The sequence below is a fragment of the Drosophila erecta genome, unplaced genomic scaffold, assembly GCF_003286155.1.
Source record: "Drosophila erecta strain 14021-0224.00,06,07 unplaced genomic scaffold, DereRS2 tig00000021-arrow-pilon, whole genome shotgun sequence".
In the NCBI taxonomy this organism is placed as follows: Eukaryota; Metazoa; Arthropoda; class Insecta; order Diptera; family Drosophilidae; genus Drosophila; species Drosophila erecta.
In genome coordinates, this window is record NW_020825198.1 from 5,556,674 (window position 1) to 5,576,884 (window position 20,211).

The 20,211-nt window shown below is 46.9% G+C and overlaps 4 protein-coding genes across 5 annotated transcripts; 2 read left to right on the plus strand and 2 right to left on the minus strand.

The window, feature by feature from the left end:
• Nucleotides 1-6,874: 6,874 nt before the first annotated feature.
• On the minus strand, nucleotides 6,875-10,792 carry LOC6545390 (peroxisomal targeting signal 2 receptor). Its single transcript, XM_001971584.3, has 4 exons — nucleotides 10,623-10,792; nucleotides 8,259-8,368; nucleotides 7,424-8,194; nucleotides 6,875-7,357 (listed from the first exon to the last, which is right to left on the minus strand). The coding sequence occupies exons 2-4, from the start codon at nucleotides 8,348-8,350 to the stop codon at nucleotides 7,183-7,185; spliced, it is 1,038 nt and encodes a 345-aa protein (XP_001971620.1). The 5' UTR covers nucleotides 8,351-8,368; nucleotides 10,623-10,792; the 3' UTR covers nucleotides 6,875-7,182.
• On the plus strand, nucleotides 8,910-10,617 carry LOC6545391 (phosrestin-1). The gene is made up of 3 exons (XM_001971585.3): nucleotides 8,910-9,911; nucleotides 9,978-10,172; nucleotides 10,233-10,617. Exons 1-3 carry the CDS (start codon nucleotides 9,056-9,058, stop codon nucleotides 10,385-10,387), a joined length of 1,206 nt encoding a protein of 401 aa, XP_001971621.1. The 5' UTR covers nucleotides 8,910-9,055; the 3' UTR covers nucleotides 10,388-10,617.
• Nucleotides 10,793-11,046: 254 nt separating the features above from the next.
• LOC6545392 (dual specificity tyrosine-phosphorylation-regulated kinase mbk-1) lies at nucleotides 11,047-12,886 on the plus strand. Of its 2 annotated transcripts, none has more exons than XM_001971586.3 (3): nucleotides 11,047-12,085; nucleotides 12,562-12,682; nucleotides 12,768-12,886. In XM_001971586.3, exons 1-3 carry the CDS (start codon nucleotides 11,352-11,354, stop codon nucleotides 12,834-12,836), a joined length of 924 nt encoding a protein of 307 aa, XP_001971622.1. In that variant the 5' UTR covers nucleotides 11,047-11,351; the 3' UTR covers nucleotides 12,837-12,886. The 2 variants fall into 2 exon arrangements, with proteins under 2 accessions (XP_001971622.1, XP_026832848.1); XM_026977047.1 differs by lacking the exon at nucleotides 12,768-12,886 and having other exon boundaries at nucleotides 11,194-11,779; nucleotides 11,955-12,085; nucleotides 12,562-12,632.
• Nucleotides 12,887-14,241: 1,355 nt separating this feature from the next.
• On the minus strand, nucleotides 14,242-17,213 carry LOC6545393 (alpha-protein kinase 1). The gene is made up of 3 exons (XM_001971587.3): nucleotides 16,774-17,213; nucleotides 16,547-16,714; nucleotides 14,242-14,781 (listed from the first exon to the last, which is right to left on the minus strand). The coding sequence occupies exons 1-3, from the start codon at nucleotides 17,059-17,061 to the stop codon at nucleotides 14,422-14,424; spliced, it is 816 nt and encodes a 271-aa protein (XP_001971623.1). The 5' UTR covers nucleotides 17,062-17,213; the 3' UTR covers nucleotides 14,242-14,421.
• Between the last annotated feature and the right edge of the window lie 2,998 nt (nucleotides 17,214-20,211).

Here is a 20,211-nt window from a genome sequence, read left to right on the forward strand (position 1 = left end):
ATGGAATCCCAGCCCACCTGATCCGCACCCCATGCCCATGCCCATACCCACAGCTGCTGCCCCCGCCTGTGGGGAAGGCACTGAAAAGCTTATGGGCAAATTGCTGGGGCATCGCTCATTATTACATTACACTAATTGCACTTACGCACGAATGGCGTTCAACCTTGGAGCAGGATTATATTATCGCGGTCCGGTTTTAAAGCCCAATCCCGCAGATTAACAGTAGTTAAGCGATCGTTTAAGCGGCCAGTTAAAGTCTGTCCGTTTCTGTTGCTGTTTTCAGTTGGCCGGTTGTGTTTTTCTCGCCCCTGTCCCAAAACAATTGCCAATTTTTCAATGCCCAGCGTCCGACGACGAACGCGATAATGTTCGTCGCGGATGGCACTACCTCTGTCTGCACTGGAAGAAATTAGGTGGTATGTGTGTACCGGAAAACTGTTAAGAGATGCATTAAAAACGGGTTGATGACAACATAACAGCGTTGGAATTTGCATTCTCGTTATGAGATCACACCTGCTGTCCAGGTTTCTTGCAGTGCATATCTGGCAGCAGCACCTGTAATGCCCCCAGAGATGGAGGAGTGCTGGTGGGTGGCGGTACGGGGGATGGACGACGGTAGATGGGGATCCGAGCGGATTGCCCGTCAGCCAAGGTTGGTTGCCAAGTCGTTGGCATCCACGGACAACGCAACACGCGACAATGAATTTCGCATATGTCACAAGGCGATCCTCCGACCATGTCCACTGCCCCTTTCCCTTGTTTCAAAAAAAATAAAATATAAGAAAAAAACAGCGATGATGCCAACAGCATCCCATGTAAACAGAGGAGCAGTTGCAGCAGCTGAAAGGCAATGCGAATCTCTCAGCCGATTTTGGCTTCTTTTGGGTTTTCTTCCTTTTTTGCGACTAAGGGGAACAATCACTTTTATTTGGGGATTGTCACCCTGCACGCGGGATGCTGAGATTACTTAGTTCCTGTGCCGATTTTGGGGCATACAATATTTTAAATATATTCTTCAAAATATTGTGCTCAACTCACAACAGCACTTTATCTCTGCTTTCCCAGGTTTTGCTAGTACTGAGTTACTAACGTAATGAAGTATCTTTTGAGGATCGCTCTTGCGACAAACTTTCATCAGAAGATACTCCTTTGCCCAGCTGTAGCTCATCAAAATGTTTGCAGTGCCGAACCCTTTGGGAGCTAAATGAAAAACCTTGGCACTCTGGGATATCTCAGTGAAGCGGGCAATAAGCGGCGATCACAATAAATGCCAAGCATCATCGATGGTTTCTTTCTCGTTTTTTGCTGCTCGGGCTTTATACATACAAGTATAGTGGTACATCCGTACCGCCTCACTGCCTTACATCGACGACGAATATCGGATAATTTTTTGGCATGTCTGTGCAATTACCTTTATGTTTATGCGATTTCGCAAACGGCCCCGTTCGAGCCAAAAAAGCCGAATAAAATCTATATGTATATATGGATATGGATATTCGAATGTGTGTGCCAGGCGGCTGGCACTTATAAGGCCGGCACTTTGGAGGACAATGGGGCAACAGGTGGGCCCCATCCGCAACCGAGTCCGAAATCAACGCTCACTTAGCTGGAGAAGGAGCCGGGGCAAATCTTTTTATAACTAAATCCCGGCGGGAAATAAAAGGCTTAAGCTGGCGGCATGTTGCCAAATTGGATGCTGATTGCCGGCGATTTGGATTTGGAGCTGGCCTAATGATTGCTAATTTAATGTGGAAATGGCACTTAAGTGAGGTGTCTGCCTGATCGGGAACCCAGTGAGCATGTGGCTGCTTAGGGATCCTCATTCCAGCACCGAGTCCTCCGAAGGACACGTGCGGCCGCGCATGAACTGCCCCTAATTGGTAATCACACCTTGAGATCCTGGCCGGAAGTGGGAAAGGTGTATGCATAAATCTGGTTTACTTGCCATCAAATCGCCAGTTCATAAAGATCTCAGCCACCCACTGGGGCGCGTGTGCGAACCGCCTGACCAATAACAATAACAAAATGCAAATGCCCACCTTGTTATTTTTGGGAAGATCGCGATCGGCAGAAGTCGAAAAAGAAACCAACAAAAATAACAAATCAAAGGCAAGTTCACGCGTCATCGCCAGCCAAAAATTCGATTTAGCCGCAGTAACAGCACCTCCTCCGATTTACACGCCCACGTCTGGACTTAACAGACGCAGCCGCCCCTTTTCCGCCCACCGCCCCCCTTCGCAAGATTTTATTTAATTTTCGCAGAAAAGTTTTCCCCGCCTTGGCGCTCGCTATACATTTTTGACAGCCCCGTTCGCATTGACGTCATTGACGTGCTGCAAAGGAATTTGTTTTTCGTGAAAAATATTTTCGCGTTTTGCACTTTTTGCTTGTTTTTGTTATAAATGTGTTTAGCGTTAGGGTAATGCAAAGATAGGGTATCAAAAGGGGCTGCCTTGGTCGTGCATCTGGAGCAGTTCGAAGGGTTTGACTTTCTATCTTGAAATGTAAACGAATCTTTATCAATCTATTAGCTATCGTATGAGTCAGAAAGTAATTTATATATGTAAGTATTTTAAAAAGTAACATTTTTATTAAATATATATATTTCTTTTGAATTCCCTGTGACTGACATAATGATAATAATCCTGTAGAGCATCTCCAATTCGTTTAATCAAGAATGGTGTTTAAATACTTAGCACTGTTATCGTTCAGTGAAATGGATTTTTAGGCCGACTGCTGACGCCTTTGGACCACCATCATCATCGCCCAGCAATTGCGATCCATATGCGATCTGGCTTTTGCCAATTTTAGCGATTTTAGCCCTGCTGGTTCCACTGGCCGTCCAATGGCAATTGGAGATCGTCATCACCTGGATCTGGAGCCCTCTGCTTAGAATCAGTCCCGCGATCCCAAAACGCGTCATCGCGGCGCACGTCAGTCGACTGCGGCCGTAATATAGAATATGGAATATGGAATATGGAATATGGAATACGGAATCCGGATTCCGGGGGATCTGGGAGTGAGCCGTGTGGGAGGCGGCGCTATTTTTAGACGGTGAGACAGGCAGCTGAAGTATTTTGGTCATGAGTTTAAAAACAAGCAGCAAGTCGAACAGATCAACCGTGGACAACGGATGGTCGGACAGTTTTATCTATTCAACAAATTATTTATACGCAGAATATTTCGCACGGCATGAAATGTCTTATTTATAGCCGCCTGCGAGACGACCTTGTTCCCCCAAAACCGTTCGTCTCGCCGATTTAATTGTATTCTCTTGATCTTTTGGAGCACGCCGTAAAACGTCCTTCACCCTCATCAGTCGTTGAATGCCAGCCGGAATAATTTCAATTCCTAGGGAATATAACACTCAACGAGGGAAATAAATCAATCTCAGCGATGGACAGCTAATTTAGGCATTGAATTTATAAGCAGAATTACAAATACGGCCAGTAATGCGAAGGTTACAAGTAGTGAAGATTCAAATCACTCAACACGTCGCCCAAATAAACTAGAACTAATTTTTAGAAGAGAACCGCGATGCCTCATCTTGTTTATGAATATAAATTTTAATCGGTTTTTGTAAATAGAACTCGCTGGCGCTACTGGGAATTCGGCGCTATGATTTATGGGTAAATAAAGGAAACTCTTAATATTAAGTGGCTGTATAAGCAGCACGACTACTGTGCTTTTTATTTATTTGGCCAGCAGTAGTAGGGTCCTTTTTAGCCACGCGTCTGCACAGTCGAACCGCCGCCGACTGAGCCAATTTTTTTGTTTATGTAGGACAACTTTTTGTTTGCCTGGTCAACCTCAAGTGGCACAAAAAAATTGTGAGGAAAAACCTGCTGCCACGCGAATGCAAATGTGCCGAAGGTACAAAAAACAATTGTAACAAAAAATTAGAGCAGCCCAGCAGAGATGACGTGATCCTGTTTTCCATGATCCTGTTCGCAGGACGACACAAATTCTGGAAAAAAAAGACAAAATGCAAAAATACTTCGCGGAATTAACAGCGGGTGCCTTGGCCTTCTTTTTTGCCCGGAATTGCGTAAATTGCCATCCCGAAAAACGAAGAGACCCAAATGCGGACCCGCTCTCGATGTCCTGAATTTTTTAACAACATGCCATAAACAAATGTGCGCAGATTTTTTCAGGTCGAGCAACAGAAATGGAATGGACTGGCCAGGCAGCGAATGTAGTTCAGTGGCCGTTTTTATGGGCCATCTAGGTCATCTAGGTCCTAGGGTCCCGAGAGCCTTGGTTTTATGGCACCAGCCTCGCCGCTGCTATTGCATAACATTGCGTTCGCCGCTGGCAGGATTCACGCAAGTCCTGGCTGGCTGGCTGCTCTCATTATGTCATAAGCGAGCTAGAACAATGGCGAGCCAGGATCGGCGAGGATATGCGAGGATCACGGCGTGCGTGGGTTAGGTAATTTCCAGGCCGTGGGCTTCGAAAATTGGGCATTCAACACCTCGTCAAGAGTTTCCTGTCGCCTGCGCAAAAGGAATCTCATGAATAAATAAATCCCAGCGGCCAGGTGAATAAATTCACACCAAATCTAACGGTAGCGAACATCCTGGCTGGCTCTTTGAATTTTTAATTAACCCAACTGGGATGGCGCTGATTCTCCAGCTTCATTAGCCCCGTGAAGACAGGTAGCTGTCCTATGGGCCAGCAGCCCTAATCATTCCACTGACAATTATTTCCGGCACTCTATTGTCTTCCATCAAACGAGCGGAGAGCTCCTTATCAAGATCGCCCTTGTGTTACGCCCACTCAACGTGGAACTGAAACCCCAAGACACGCAGAGAAAAACCATCTAGCTTGCGGTGTGTTCTGTGATGATGCACCAACTGTGCACCGAAGGAGGTCTCGATGCCAACTACACGTGTTAGCTGACCAAAGGCACCGAATGAGCCGGGAGTACCAAACGAAACGGTGACGATTAAGGCCCAGTAACAAAACGCTGAAACAAAATTAATACCAGAGACAGCAGTCGTAAAAAGAAGACAGTATCGGTGGATGTATGACAGGGAACAAAAACAGAACGGACTCGTCGACGTCGTCTGCGGATCCTTTATGGCGCAGATTGGGCAGCGAGATTTCAAAGGGGGCGCGTGATCGCCATCAAAATGCTCGTGGAGGCAATTTAAATTGCTGAACTGCAAAGCGAGGCGCGTGGAGTGTGGAGTTCTGGAGTTCTGGAGTTCTGCAGCTCTGTAGCTCTGGAGTTCTGGAGACCCAGGTAGAGACACGATTCAGAACCTGCTGACGATAAGGTCCCATCCCATGCCATGCCATCCCGATCTCCGAGGGAGGCACACGTTTCGAGGGAGCTGCCGAAGCAGAAGCGATCGCCTCCTCGCGTGCTGGGTGTTGAAATAGACTGCCGCTGTCCGTTTATTTATAACGAGCTGCAGCAGAAGAACAACGCAACCTTGACACCGACGAGATCCATGGGGCCAGGGCCAACTCAAGGTTATGGGCTAGACAACGCAAGCTGGGTAAGTGACCAATTTCTCGCCCCCAGCGGACTTTGGCTGGCAACTTTGTTGCGCGCTAATTTATAGTTGGCTACAACTGTTTGGCTTTTGCGAAATTACGGACTGTAATTTTAAGGAGTTCTGCTTCATTCAAAAATGAGTTTAATTTTAATGACGGGCATGACTCCAAATGGGGAGCTGTTTTTTCTCGGAATGCATTTATACTGAATAATCATTTTTGGCTTTTTATTTTTTTTTAAATTCACATTAATATGAAAATCAAGGAATAAGTGTTTCAGTTTGCGCCCAAAGTTCAAAATAATTTGTAAAGCAGTGCCTGCGCACTCTTAGTAAAGCAGTTCACAAATGTAGAATGCGTGTAAAATAGCAAGGTAGTGTAAACTGCCGATAGGTAGCGCCACCTATTTATAGCACTGCGCGCTCCAACCATAAATTTAAAGTAAATTAGTATTATATATAACAATAATATATTAAATTAATATTTACAACAAATTACGTTAGTAACATCTTTTATCCAGCTAGGGTTATCTACTTCAGCTGTGCACTTTTTGGGCAAACTTAAACCAAACAATGTATATCTGATGCCGGCCAGACGCCCTCCTTAAATAATTATTTAAAATAAACGAGGTGCCGAATTGCCATCAAGATCTGACTTGGCCTAAGGATGAATTCAGCACCTCTCAGCTTGGCAGGCTCCAAAAACCGAGTTTTATTAACACAAACAAGGCATTACTATCAATTTTGGCCAACAGATAATTGCAGGTCAGCAGCTGCTGTTCCCTGGTCTCGAGAATCAAGAGTGAGGTCCTCCTGATCTGCCCCCAATTGTCAGAAGAAATCAGCGCCAATTGGCTTCAAAGCAAATATTTGCCTCGAGTGGCAGTTAAAGCTCAGTCTGCTGATAATGACGGGATCGGGGAGCCAGGATCAGGGTTGTGGGATCTGGGATCTGGGACCTGGGATGCCAGGGAGCAACTGCTGCCTTTTCACACCATGTCGGCCGAAAAGGTGCGATGGCTGGCACACCTTTGGGCCATCTCCACCTTGCTGGCTGTGTCAATTCCGGGAATGACAGGGACTTCCACTCCACTCGGGCAATAAAATGTTGCAGCAAATTAGCGCTTTATTGCGTGTTTGTTTGGTCAGAGGTAAGCCAACCGGATGAGGATGCCTAGTCAATCTCCGTCAGCGTCTGTTGGCTGCTGCCACCTAACCGATTCGAGCTGCGATTCCGAGATCCGTTAAATTCTTGTTAAGACAGGGCAGAGTGCAAATTATAGCCAGAGGCCAAGAAACGTATGGTGTATGGTGGTATGGGCATAATAACACACATCGCAGCAGCAACAGAAAGCCCATATAATTCATATATAATACTCGTGATATATGTAAGCTTTTATTGACATTTTGAAGCACCTGCTTGAGGTTTTTAGCCCGTTCAGCGTTTATCACACAGCTATTTACACGTCATCTCTGCGCCGTTGAGTCCTCGTCCTCGTTCTCGTCCTCGGCTCCTTGGAGTTCCTTATAGGCATTGCATATAGCTCAGCTATCGTATTAACGGTGCGCCGCTTGTAGGCCTGGCTATTTCGACGCCACTAGCGCCTTATCACATGTGTTTGCGGTATTTAGGGAGTACCAGTTCCAGTTTCCAGTTGTGGGCATGCCCAGTAGTCACCTACACGACCAGATCCCCGCTCAGGCACTGCGGTGTGTACACATTGGCCAAGGAGTCCCAGCCACAGTCGGCCAGCTGGTGGGTCCTGTGTGGGTTCCAGTCCAGGCCGCACACGAACTCCGTGTGCCGGGCATTGATCTCCTGGGCGGACTCGCCACGCTCCAGGTTCCAAATCCTAAACAAAAGTGAACAGATAATTAAAAATGCCCGATTGCTGGAAGGCTAGGAGCATTCCACCTACCTTGTGGTGAAATCATAATTCGCCGATGCCAGGACCGCCGCCGAGTGCGGTGAGCAGGCCAATCGCCGGACGGCGAATTCTCCGGAGTACAGCTCAAAGACGTGGGTCCTCATCTTGCGCAGATCCCAGCCCCGAATCAGGCCGTCCGATCCTCCAGTGACCAGGACATTGCGATCGAAGTGCGACCAGTCGCAGGACAGCGCCTCGCTGCCATGCGCCTCGATGCTCATCAGAGGTTTACCTGCAAAATCGAGAGAGTTCCATAAGTTAAGGTGTCCATCGGTACTTACGCTAGCAAACAGATTGGCGATCAGGGGCGAGAACTTGGCCGCGTAGATCAGATCGTTGTGGCCCACAAAGGTGGTGATGGAGTTCTGTCTGTTGCAGTCCCACAATTTCAGCGTGCAATCCCAGCTGGCCGAGAGCAGGGTGTGATAGTTCCACTTCTCGCCCCAGTCCAGGCTGTACACCTCGTTCTTGTGCTCCTGCAAGCAGATGACGGGTTGCTTCGGCGTCTGCTGGTTGCTCGCCGATTCCCCATCCAGGCCGCACCAGATCTGGAGTGATCCGTCTCCGGAGGCAGTGGCTGCGATATCGGCGGCATACGGACACCAGGCGACGTCGAACAATCCATCGGACCACTCTAGGCGGCACAGCTCTCCGAGACTCTGGCCATCTGTGGATGTGGAGTTCGAGTTCGAGCTCGAGTTGGAGTTGGAGTTCTGTTCCAGCAGAAAGAGGGAACCACCTCCAGCAAGACCGTACAGTTGGCTGGGTGTCGGAAAATGGCATAAACTTAGTCCTCAGTTGGTTTAAGGTAAAGTAAATTAAGTACCTTGTAGCTAGCAGCAGATAGTTGGCCTCGAAGGGCGAAAAGCGCAGGCTGTAGCCATGTCGATCTGTGGTGGTGTGTGTCTGGCTCTGCATCCTGGTTTCAGATCTCAACTGCAAAGAAAAGATATGGTTGTGATATTAACCGAACTGTATTTGGCAAAAAATAGCATTTTTAAATATTATCTGCAATGAATTGCGACCTTTTAAACATCTCACACACAAATCAATATAACGACGTTTGATTCATAACATAATTAAAACTTCTAAGGCTGCCCCTGCTGACGACTGATGTTTGGCCGCGAAAGAACCAGACCCGCCAGTTGATAACAACCCGGTAACACCAAATCGGAGGCTAATCCCGCTCCAAGTCGCCATGCCTAATTATTCAACAGTTGGCCAGATGACCTCGACTAGGGCGGAATCGGAAAAAGATACTTGACATTAGCCAATTTGCTCGGGCAAGTGGCAAACTGCGCAGAAAATAGACCAACCCCTGGAAGCAGCTTGTTGGCAGTTTTCCCTTAGTTTGGTTGCTTCTATGTTTCCGTCGTGTCTTGTCCAACAAACAACTGCGTAACGAGCAAATCCAGTTAGTGGCCAGAATGAAGACCCACGGACAGGGCCAGGGCAAAGGTATATAAGCAGGTTGCACGGCACTTGGGTTTCGCATTTTCCTCCGCCGAACGGAAAACTCTATATCGCGCATCGCCCGACTTAGCCTCGAATCCAGTTGCATTTGCCAGGCATCAAAGAAATCGAGAAATCCCGAAATCCAGAAATCCAATCCAGCTATCCAGAATGGTTGTATCCGTGAAGGTCTTCAAGAAGGCCACGCCCAACGGCAAGGTCACCTTCTATCTGGGCCGCCGCGACTTCATCGACCACATCGACTACTGTGATCCCGTCGATGGAGTGATTGTGGTGGAGCCAGACTACCTGAAGAACAGGAAGGTCTTTGGCCAACTGGCCACCACCTATCGCTATGGCCGCGAGGAGGACGAGGTCATGGGAGTGAAGTTCTCCAAGGAGCTGATCCTGTGCCGCGAGCAAATTGTGCCCATGACCAATCCCAACATGGAGATGACGCCGATGCAGGAGAAGCTGGTCCGCAAGCTGGGCAGCAACGCTCATCCCTTCACCTTCCACTTCCCGCCCAACTCGCCCAGCTCCGTCACTCTGCAGCAGGAGGGCGACGACAATGGAAAGCCCCTGGGCGTGGAGTACACCATCCGGGCATTTGTGGGCGACTCCGAGGACGATCGCCAGCACAAGCGCAGCATGGTCAGTCTGGTGATCAAGAAACTGCAGTACGCTCCCCTCAATCGTGGCCAGCGTCTGCCCAGCTCGCTGGTGAGCAAGGGATTCACCTTCTCCAACGGCAAGATCAGTCTGGAGGTCACGCTGGACAGGGAGATCTACTATCACGGCGAGAAGACGGCTGCCACCGTCCAAGTGTCGAACAACTCCAAGAAGTCCGTGAAGAGCATCAAGTGCTTTATTGTGCAGCACACCGAGATCACCATGGTGAACGCCCAGTTCAGCAAGCACGTGGCCCAGCTGGAGACCAAGGAGGGCTGCCCCATCACTCCGGGCGCCAATCTCACCAAGACCTTCTACCTGATTCCGCTGGCGGCCAACAACAAGGATCGCCATGGTAGGATTGCTTGCGGTAGCTGGGAGCCTGGATAGTTTCTAATGGCTTGTTTGATTGTGAACACAGGTATCGCCCTGGACGGACACTTGAAGGATGAGGATGTGAACCTGGCTTCATCCACCATGGTGCAGGAGGGCAAGTCCACGGGAGATGCCTGTGGTATTGTCATCTCGTACTCGGTGCGCATCAAGCTGAACTGCGGCACTCTGGGCGGCGAAATGCAGACGGATGTGCCCTTCAAACTGCTCCAGCCGGCACCGGGTAAGCTTTAGAAGATTACTGCCCTAACTCCCTGATTGTAACCCCTTTGATGTGGCATAGGAACTATTGAGAAGAAGCGCTCGAACGCCATGAAGAAAATGAAGTCCATCGAGCAGCATCGCAACGTGAAGGGCTATTACCAGGATGACGATGACAACATTGTATTCGAGGACTTCGCCAAGATGCGCATGAACAATGTCAACATGGCGGACTAGACCACCGACCTCCAATCTCTTCCAGCTCTGTTGTGAACCGAATTGAACTAATCGAAAGCACTGAAAATTTGTTGCAGCAGTCTCTCGTGGAGGCCACAATCTTTGTATTATAACCGTATCTATAATGTAACTTTGGTGGATCTGGAGTTTGTACCCGTACACATGCATGTTGATGAGTTGAACAGACCTCGTGTCGCTATATTATAAATGTGTTATGTCTATCAAAAGCACTCACCTCTTTCTCTCGGTTGCAATGGAGTATCCAAAAGTGTTTCGGTAGGAATTCGGTTTTTGGCAGTGGCTTTGGCTTGGTGGTGCTGTGGGTTTCAACTTCAGAAGTCGAATGAACTGCGCAACTGCGCAGCTCGACGAGGAAGGATCTGCTGGCAGGGATTCTAGGGGTGATTCCAAGGGTTCCAACGATGACAGGGTGTCAGGGGGTTGAAAAGCCCAATGCTCATAGGTCACATCGCAGGCTTTCAACCCCTTGAAAGAAGCAACAGGCTGCCAGGATGTGTGTTCGACCAATCAGGATCAGCCAGAACTGGATATGGCCGGCCGGCTCTAACGGTCCACGGAAGTTCCAGATGTTGGCAATGAATTTGCCACAATAGTGGTTCATATGCTAAATCGCCCAAGCTTTTGACCTTGATGATGGCTAAGGCCGCCAGCTGCCACCAGTTTGGTTCCAGGTCTCATCCCCGTCAGTCTAGCTGATTTGCCTCAGTTTTCTCTCTGCTATTTTGCATGTTGCTCCTATTTTATTGGCCATTTCTTATATAAGCCCTGCAGCTGACCGCTGGAGCATTGCACAATCCGGGGCAGCAGCGTCGATCGATTTCACACACCGCTGACTGCTGGGCAAGTGACTTCCGGCTTTTGGCCAAGCCCCGAAAAGTGGCCAACTATAAATGGCTATGTTGTTGTCAAAATGCTGCCACAAATTTGACGAGACTGCAACGCGATGGACCTGCCAATCGGGAACTTAAAAGGACTGCCAAAGATGCAACTGCTGCTCCTGCAATTGGCGTTGCTCGCTTCGCCGGCCTTCTTGCAGCAGCAGCCACATGTCTTCTACCACCCAAGACAATTGTACTACGATTCGCCGCGGCTTCGGCGATTTGAGTATGCTGCAGCTGCCACGCCCATTGTGGGCGGCTACAGTCCGGCGCCTCCGCCGGCTATTCACTTCCAGCAGCAGACACCGCACTTCCAGCTGATCAACTACCGACCCAGCTATCAGCCCTTGGGCTTGGACTACCAGCAGCAGCAGTTGCCCGCTCCCGCCCCGCCCCTTCCGCCCCTCTACTCGCAACAGAGTGTCCAGTATCAGCAGCGGACCATCGCTCCACATGCCGAGTTGGCCAAATATCGATATGAAGGGAACTATCTGCCGGTGCAGCGGGTCTCGCTGCAGCAGCCTCAACGTCGCGCCGAGGAGCAACAGCAGTTGCAGCAGCAAAACTTGCAACAGCAGCAGCAGCCGCAGCAACTCTACAATGTGCCACCGGCTCTGTTTACCAGCGATGTGTTGCATGTGATTCCACCGCGCATCGCCAGGTTGCAGGAGCAGCAGCAGCAACCCTCGTCGAATGTCCAAACCGAACGACCCAGGAGGTACGCCAAGGATCTGGACACGGATGTGGCGGAAACCCGAAGTCAAAGCGACAGGAGTGCCAAGGAAACCAAGTACTTTCAGTAAGTTAAGTGGGTTGAAGTGTATTTGAAAAGTGGTGGTTGCTCACTATGTTGGAATAGCTCTTAGCATGCACTTCATGCCTAAAATCAGTCATCCATTTTCACCAAAAAGTATCATGCAATCAGTCAAAATTTGGCTTGAATATGGGTGAATTATCACAAAATTACGGTGGTGGTGCAGTTGTTTATTAAGTAATAGGATTTTCCTAGTGAAAAAGGGTGGTTGTTTACCTTATAACCTTCAAAAGTAGTGCCAACAATTTTTTTAGTAGGAAAACGGTTATAGGAAAAAGGGTGAAAAGTTCGTAAAATCTTTTGGACAAAATGGTGGTTGTTATCAGGCAAATGAAACTGACAATTAGGCAAGCCCAATTACTTCCTGCTTTTTAATTTAAATAATGTAGCTTTGGAAGCCCACAAATTATGTTGAACCCTTTATTTTGAACCTAATTATTTATTTAATTACCTATACTCAGTGATATTTTCATGCGCTTCGATGCGCCCGATTCGCGGAGTCATGGCCACGTCCTGAAGCATCCGAAGGCCCAGGAAAAGCGATTCGAGTCCCAGCGTGGCACGAACCGCTACAAGGGCGAGGTGAGTCCGAGCTGGAGACCCGAAACTCCATAAATTTGCAGATAACTCGCCAGACTTTCTCCCTCCAACCGCTCGACCCACTTAGGTGATTTGGACAGATCGTCAAGGAGGCCACGGCGAACATCGTTGGGACATGGCGCAGGGAAAACTCTGAGATCCGACCTCGATTTGCATACTCCAGCCCAGAGCACTCCCCCTTCCGAAGAACTCACTGTACATACCCATCCGAACTCGCATAAATCGTGACTTTTCATAATTTTGGCGTATTATTTATTTAAGGGCAATGATTTGGCGTGAAATTCGAGTGAGCACTGCAAAAGATTTGCATACGAATGCAGCTTCCTCCTCTTCTTGTCTCAGGTCATCTTCAAGAACTGAGATTTTCTCACGCCGCTCGGGAAAAGTGGACTGTCCAACCGGTTACACAAGTTCAGCGGGCACTGGGCCAGCCAAAAAGGTCAACTGGCGACAGGCCGTCCTTTAGCTGGAAACTGGTTCCTCGAAGTGACCCGAATGTCCTGCAGTTACTTAACTTACAGGACAAGACATCGCTCGCTCGATCGGTCCATCATGCGGGTCGCTCGTAAAGGATATGTAAATGCGTCTGCCAAGAAGCAGGACGAAGGGGTTGCAGATGGTGAGGGTATTATCTTGTAACCTCGGGGTTGCACTCGCCTCATTTGCATATCCCTCCAAGACGGCCGAGCACAAATGACACAAATGCCCGGCGGCCAGGCCCAATGTCCAGTTGTTTGTTGGCACATCCCGGGCGCAATGACCACGCACATGTTCGGGATCCTTGCATCAGATCAATATGAAATGCCCGGACGTATATGTAAATGGGTTACAGGCCCTTTGACCCGCTATGCGGGTCATTAGCGAGGCGATCCCGGCTGGCTGTCAGTCATCGCACCTCACCGCATCATCTGGAGATTGTCCAGAACCGGTTCGTAGTCGCCGGCCGTCTTCTTCTTGGGCGATAAGGTCATCAAAGCCGGGGATACATTCGGCTGCTCAAAGTTCTCACACGCTCGTCTAATTTATGCAAGGACATTGCAGAAGGACACTGCGATGCGACTGCGATGCGATTGCGATTGCTATTCCTATTGCTTTTGTGGCGTGAGTTCCCAAAGGACAACCGGTCTGACCGGTCCAGCCGGGTCCGAGTCCAAAGCCGTGTCTTCGGTGACCACGATCCACTGTGAGAACCTCCATTAGATGGCCTTTGTCAGCAACTGCCCGAACGGGTTGTCCTTAGATCTGCCTTGGGTGTCACTGGGCTCTTGGTGCTCGTCCTTTACGAACCTTGCCAATTGCTCGGGGGTTAGGACATTGTTTACCTTCGAGCTGGCAGACATCGGTGTGACCTCAATTTGGACACCCAAGATGGTCTTAAGATATTTATGTTTCCCGAAACCGGGAAGAAGTTTTAGCGGAGTTCGTTACATCACTTGAAAGGTTGGTGAATAAGGGGTATTTATATTACTCGATCTGGTTGAGTATTGACCAAGAAACACATTTAGCAACTCGCCTATAATAAAATGATCACCATTTAAGTATTTTGAAACATTTAATTTAATATTCTAAGCAAGCAAATCGAACCTAAATGAATGACATAAAGTATAATAACGTTATAATCTCGTGCCAATCGAGTCTCGGCATATTTACAAACTACATGGACTTGCGGAACTTTCAAGAGTGTTTCGACAAGAGTCTCCCATCTGCCCCAATCGAATCCCCTACTGGTACTGGTGGTACTGCGGCTGCTGCTGCTGCGGTTGGTGCTGGTGCTGGTACTGCTGCTTGCTGGGTCCCGAGCTGTACTCCTGCTGGGCCTTGTGGCCTCCGGCGCGGAGCAACTGCGTCGGCGGCGGTGGGGTGGGGATCTTCACCACGATGTCGGTGGGCTCGCGGATGACCTCGGCCTTGAAGCCCTCCTTGGGGTCGGCCGTGTACTTGACGGTGCGAATGAAGCCGTCGGAATCCACCACCGAGTAGCTGCCCTTGATCACCGAACCATCGCGAATCTCCTTGCGGTTCTGGTAGTTGGTGAACTCGTCGTCCTTCACGTCGAATCCGAACTGGTACGAGGAGTTTTGCTAAAACACAACAGTCAGACATTAGTTACAAGATGGGGATTTAACTGAAATGTGATTTTGGCACATGTATCTCTATTACTCTTTATATTAAATTGATTGAAGATATGAGTGCCAAGTAATTGACCATTAAATTGTGCAATAAAACAGCATCGATTCCAATTCACTTTGTGAATGAAATGAAATCAGATTGGCCGCTTTGTGGGGTTGGGACTTCAAATGCGTACTGCAACATGGCGCTGACCCACTTTTGGGGCATGAGGCTGGCCCAAAAAACGTGTCCAGACGATGGTTACGTCATTGCCACAAGGCGCATGCGCGTAGGCTGTGCAGCTCCAAGCTCCCAGCTCCAAGTCCCAGATCACGCACAAGTGAAAGTAATTTGGAGCCGCTTGAATATTTTAATGGTCCAATCGCACGGCATCAAAGTGCCGGTCCGTTGCAGCGGCTGCGGATCACACGATCGATCCAATGACTGCGGATTATGTTTATGCAACCAGCAGGCGATGGAAGCACCACCCATGAAAGCTCGAGGCGTTTGATAATTTATGCACAAGGTTGGTACGATTTCCCCTAGTTCCTATGAGGATCCAATGGCAGCAAGACCTTCGGCTGGCCAAGACAATCGGATCTAAGATTCTTGGCAACTGGGTTAAGGTAACAAGAAGATCGTGCCTCTGAGGCGTGGCCACCAATCGCAAATCGATCCCTTGTTCTGTTTTGGCCAGCCTCAAAGGCCTGACGTGGCCAAAAAACAAAGAGCTAAATGCCCACAGAACTGCAGGCCAAAAATTGGAAAGGCAAAGCCAGTTGGCAAGCCGGTTCTAATGCGTGCCATGTCCATTGGAGCTCATTGTTGTGGGAACTGGGCCTTTTGGACACTGAGAGGGGATTGGGGTAAATGGGTCGCATTTGAAAGTGATTGTCTGGCGGAGACAGTAAGTTGTTAGGTGCAATAACTTGTGTCGTTAATATAAGAGCTCTGTGAACCAAACAGGTAAATGTTCATATCCATTTCCTTGTGTTTCCTAACCTCATTTCTTCTTCATTTTTTTTCTTTGACGAAATCCGTCAAATTTTGTTTTGGCCATCAATTTTAAGTGGCTAATAGGATGACACGCGAACTGAGCACCTAAAACCCATCTCGTTAACTCGCCGCCGCATTAAGCCTGATGGATTATGGTCACTTTGGCAACGGATATTCGCCAGCTTCCGCATGCAAAGGCCATAAACAAGCGCCGGTGGCTAAGTGTCCAAGCGGACCGGACCAGGAGCGAGCCCGGGCCAATGAACATGCACAATGCGATGCACACACATATGGCCATGGCCAAATCCACGCTGTTGCCACACTGAGTGTGGTTAATGAACCCCAGTCACAGTCGCCCTCCGCCGATCCATCCCGCTATGCCATTGCATGCTTCGATTGTAATTATGTTGCAGTTGCTGCTGCGGCTGCTGCTGCTGCTGTTGCTCTTTCTGCAACAGTGAAGCGAAAAGGAAAGTGCGCGAAAGTCCCACTCGAAGTCTAGCTGGGTGCACCGCAAAAAGAGCATCGATTCCAATTCGATATAATGTATCAAAATGGCTGCGTTATATTAATTGAACTTGTTTCTCTTCGCATTATTCATTATGAGGTGGAATTGATTCAAACTGGATAATTTGCTGATCACCGTGGGCAATTTGTTTCACACTATAAGTTTTGCTCACATTTTTTTCAATATTACTTGTTCATAACCGCAACTCAATATTTGTATGAAAGGTAACTTACGTCATCGTATTCCTCCTCCTCGTTTTGCTGCTGCAGCGACAACTTGTGCTGTCCTTTGCCGAGGATCGAAGTGGCAGGTGCCTGGTACGAGGACTGCTGAATCCTGCGAGGCGGCTGAGGAGCAGCCTGGGCAGGTGGACGGTAAGCGGCCTGCTGGGGCTGGTATTGCTGTGGAAACCAACCATATAGAAATGGAAATATTGCTTAAATTAGGTAGGCAAACCCACCTGGTAGTCCCTGACCGATGGAGCCACATATCCCTGCTGCTGCTGTGCTCGGATCTGCTCCGCCACCGTGTCCTTGATCCTGATCTGCGAGCCAGAGTTCACGTACTGCTGCGTCTGCTCCGAGTTCTGCTCGAAAATGGGCGTGCCGTCGTGGGGCTGAGCCTGCTGCTGCTGCTGCTGATGCTGCAGCTGCTGGTAGTACTGCCGCAAGTAGGCGGGATCCACGCCCTGTTGTCCACTGACAACACCACAGATCGCCAAAGTGGCCGTCACCAGAAGGAGTTGCATGTTGCTACGGGCTACGTTCGCTGGATACTAGATCACACTTGGACGACGGGACACTGGTAACACTGGTATTGAGTTACAAAATCTAACTGAAACCTCGACGGAGCCACAATTGTATCTGCGCTGGCTGCGAATCCAAATTGCACTTTTATATCGGCAAACGACAAACGACGAGCGGCAACCAAAACGTCGGCTCTCTCACGCTTTTCTTGGCCATAATGCGACTCTCTTGGCTGATTTACAACAGCTGTTTTTTGGGTGGCCAAAAGCCCCCAGCTCGGCTGTCACTTCCGTTCGAATCACAGTTCCTCTACCCTCGACCTGGGCCATTGTTAAAGGTTTTTTCCCTACCTTTTTGTAACCCTACGTGATCTCGGCCAACAGCTGTTAACTTGGCCAAAACCAGAGGCAGCTGACTAGCATTGGAAAACTTTCCCGAATTTGTCATTTGCAGCTACAACACCTATACACTGAACACATTTGGGAAGGCATGCAGTGCCCACGAGCAAATGTAAATTGCATTTGCGGTGTTGACTCCTCCGACATGCAGGTCTATATGATATATCTACAATCCATGCAATTCTCTTGATGGCTTCCCATTAGATAATCATGCCCAATTAATCGCTGGGCTCTCGGAGAAGAAGAGGTCAATGCGATCGGAGGAGGGCCACACCCGAGTCAAAATCGAACCCAACAAGTGCATTGTTTCTGACCCAAATTCGTCTAAGCGTTTTTCTATGTATCCAACTGTCTGTGAAAAGCAATCTGTACTCGTATATCTGCCTATCTGTATCTGAATCAGACGTTGCGTTTGCGTTGCGGTTGAATGGGTTCAAGCGATCTTCGATGTCGCCGATTGCCAAATCTCCGCGTTTTCTGCCCTTTCTGCTCCCAAGCCCTTTTGCATATACGATCTTTGCGATCATGTGATCGTGTCATTAAGCCCCATAAGTCCTACTACAACATTTGATACGTGATTACAATTGCCACAGAGCACTCTTTGAGTATGGCTCATGATACGCCCCGAATTTGCATCGATTCGCATTCGACAAGGTCGTTTCGGGGGAGTCGAAATCGGCGCAAAATGGGGCTGACCGTTTAATGGGATCGCGCTGACATTGTAACAGCTTTAAAATCAAGCAAAAAGTTTACAATTGAAAGAAAAACCAACCACATTTGTGGCTTACTTAGCCGTGAAGTGAAAGTATATTATGTGTTGCAGACAATTGTTATGCACATTACACACGTACACTCTCGAGTGACTTATTTCCATTCAAATTAAAGTCAAATTTATGGCTACGCTCATTTCTCAGCTCATGTGTGCATATAGTTTCAATATAAATACGTTTAATTGCCGGAATGATTGATGGAATAAGTGCAGATCTGCTGCGTCATGTTATGCAAAGATTTTTGGCTACTTCTTTTGGGTTTTGGTTTGTTATGGGTTCAACTGGGTTTGGCCCTACTTAATGTTTCACAGAAGGGAAAAAAAGAGCTCGTCATATTCAAATTATTGTTGCCATGTTGAAATGTTCGATTCAAAATATATCGCTCTTTAAACATAAACGTCAGGTGCAGGCATTAGTAAGTTACCAAATAAGTGAGATATGTAATATACAAAAAACTTAAAAAAAAAAATTTAATTTGAATGCAGTTTTTTAGAGAATTGCGCCAGAAACATTTAGAGGTATGCCACTTCAAAATCCGATTAAGATAAGTTGAGTTATGGAGTTTAGAACTTCAGCCTTAGGGCATTTCTTCATTTTTTTGAATCTCTACAACAACACCACATCAAAAAAAATTATAAAAAATTTAAAAAAAAATAAATTTTTAAATTTGAATGCATTTTTTTAGAGAATTGCGCCAGAAACATTTAGAGGTATGCCACTTCAAAATCCGATTAAGATAAGTTGAGTTATGGAGTTTAGAACTTCAGCCTTAGGGCATTTCTTCATTTTTTTGAATCTCTACAACAACACCACATCAAAAAAATTACAAAAAAATAAAAAAAAAATAAATTTTTAAATTTGAATGCAGTTTTTTAGAGAATTGCGCCAGAAACATTTAGAGGTATGCCACTTCAAAATCCGATTAAGATAAGTTGAGTTATGGAGTTTAGAACTTCAGCCTTAGGGCATTTCTTCATTTTTTTGAATCTCTACAACAACACCACATCAAAAAAATTACAAAAAAATAAAAAAAAAATACATTTTTAAATTTGAATGCAGTTTTTTAGAGAATTGCGCCAGAAACATTTAGAGGTATGCCACTTCAAAATCCGATTAAGATAAGTTGAGTTATGGAGTTTAGAACTTCAGCCTTAGGGCATTTCTTCATTTTTTTGAATCTCTACAACAACACCACATCAAAAAAATTACAAAAAAAAAAAAAAAAAATAAATTTTTAAATTTGAATGCAGTTTTGTAGAGAATTGCGCCAGAAACATTTAGAGGTATGCCACTTCAAAATCCGATTAAGATAAGTTGAGTTATGGAGTTTAGAACTTCAGCCTTAGGGCATTTCTTCATTTTTTTGAATCTCTACAACAACACCACATCAAAAAAAATTATAAAAAATTTAAAAAAAAATAAATTTTTAAATTTGAATGCATTTTTTTAGAGAATTGCGCCAGAAACATTTAGAGGTATGCCACTTCAAAATCCGATTAAGATAAGTTGAGTTATGGAGTTTAGAACTTCAGCCTTAGGGCATTTCTTCATTTTTTTGAATCTCTACAACAACACCACATCAAAAAAATTACAAAAAAATAAAAAAAAAATAAATTTTTAAATTTGAATGCAGTTTTTTAGAGAATTGCGCCAGAAACATTTAGAGGTATGCCACTTCAAAATCCGATTAAGATAAGTTGAGTTATGGAGTTTAGAACTTCAGCCTTAGGGCATTTCTTCATTTTTTTGAATCTCTACAACAACACCACATCAAAAAAATTACAAAAAAATAAAAAAAAAATACATTTTTAAATTTGAATGCAGTTTTTTAGAGAATTGCGCCAGAAACATTTAGAGGTATGCCACTTCAAAATCCGATTAAGATAAGTTGAGTTATGAAGTTTAGAACTTCAGCCTTAGGGCATTTCTTAATTTTTTGGAATTTCTTCAACATCATCACATCAAAAAAATTACAAAAAATTTA

Coding starts and splice junctions, on each gene's coding strand:
- LOC6545390 (XM_001971584.3), bottom strand. CDS start 8,350: ATGCAGAGCCAGACACACACCACCACAGATCGACATGGCTACAGCCTG. Junction 8,195..8,258: donor TATCTGCTGCTAGCTACAAG/GTACTTAATTTA, acceptor TCCGACACCCAG/CCAACTGTACGGTCTTGCTG. Junction 7,358..7,423: donor AATTATGATTTCACCACAAG/GTAGGTGGAATG, acceptor ACTTTTGTTTAG/GATTTGGAACCTGGAGCGTG.
- LOC6545391 (XM_001971585.3), top strand. CDS start 9,056: ATGGTTGTATCCGTGAAGGTCTTCAAGAAGGCCACGCCCAACGGCAAG. Junction 9,912..9,977: donor CAACAACAAGGATCGCCATG/GTAGGATTGCTT, acceptor TTGTGAACACAG/GTATCGCCCTGGACGGACAC. Junction 10,173..10,232: donor ACTGCTCCAGCCGGCACCGG/GTAAGCTTTAGA, acceptor GATGTGGCATAG/GAACTATTGAGAAGAAGCGC.
- LOC6545392 (XM_001971586.3), top strand. CDS start 11,352: ATGGACCTGCCAATCGGGAACTTAAAAGGACTGCCAAAGATGCAACTG. Junction 12,086..12,561: donor AAGGAAACCAAGTACTTTCA/GTAAGTTAAGTG, acceptor ACCTATACTCAG/TGATATTTTCATGCGCTTCG. Junction 12,683..12,767: donor CGAACCGCTACAAGGGCGAG/GTGAGTCCGAGC, acceptor CGACCCACTTAG/GTGATTTGGACAGATCGTCA.
- LOC6545393 (XM_001971587.3), bottom strand. CDS start 17,061: ATGCAACTCCTTCTGGTGACGGCCACTTTGGCGATCTGTGGTGTTGTC. Junction 16,715..16,773: donor CATCGGTCAGGGACTACCAG/GTGGGTTTGCCT, acceptor TGGTTTCCACAG/CAATACCAGCCCCAGCAGGC. Junction 14,782..16,546: donor AGGAGGAGGAATACGATGAC/GTAAGTTACCTT, acceptor GTTGTGTTTTAG/CAAAACTCCTCGTACCAGTT.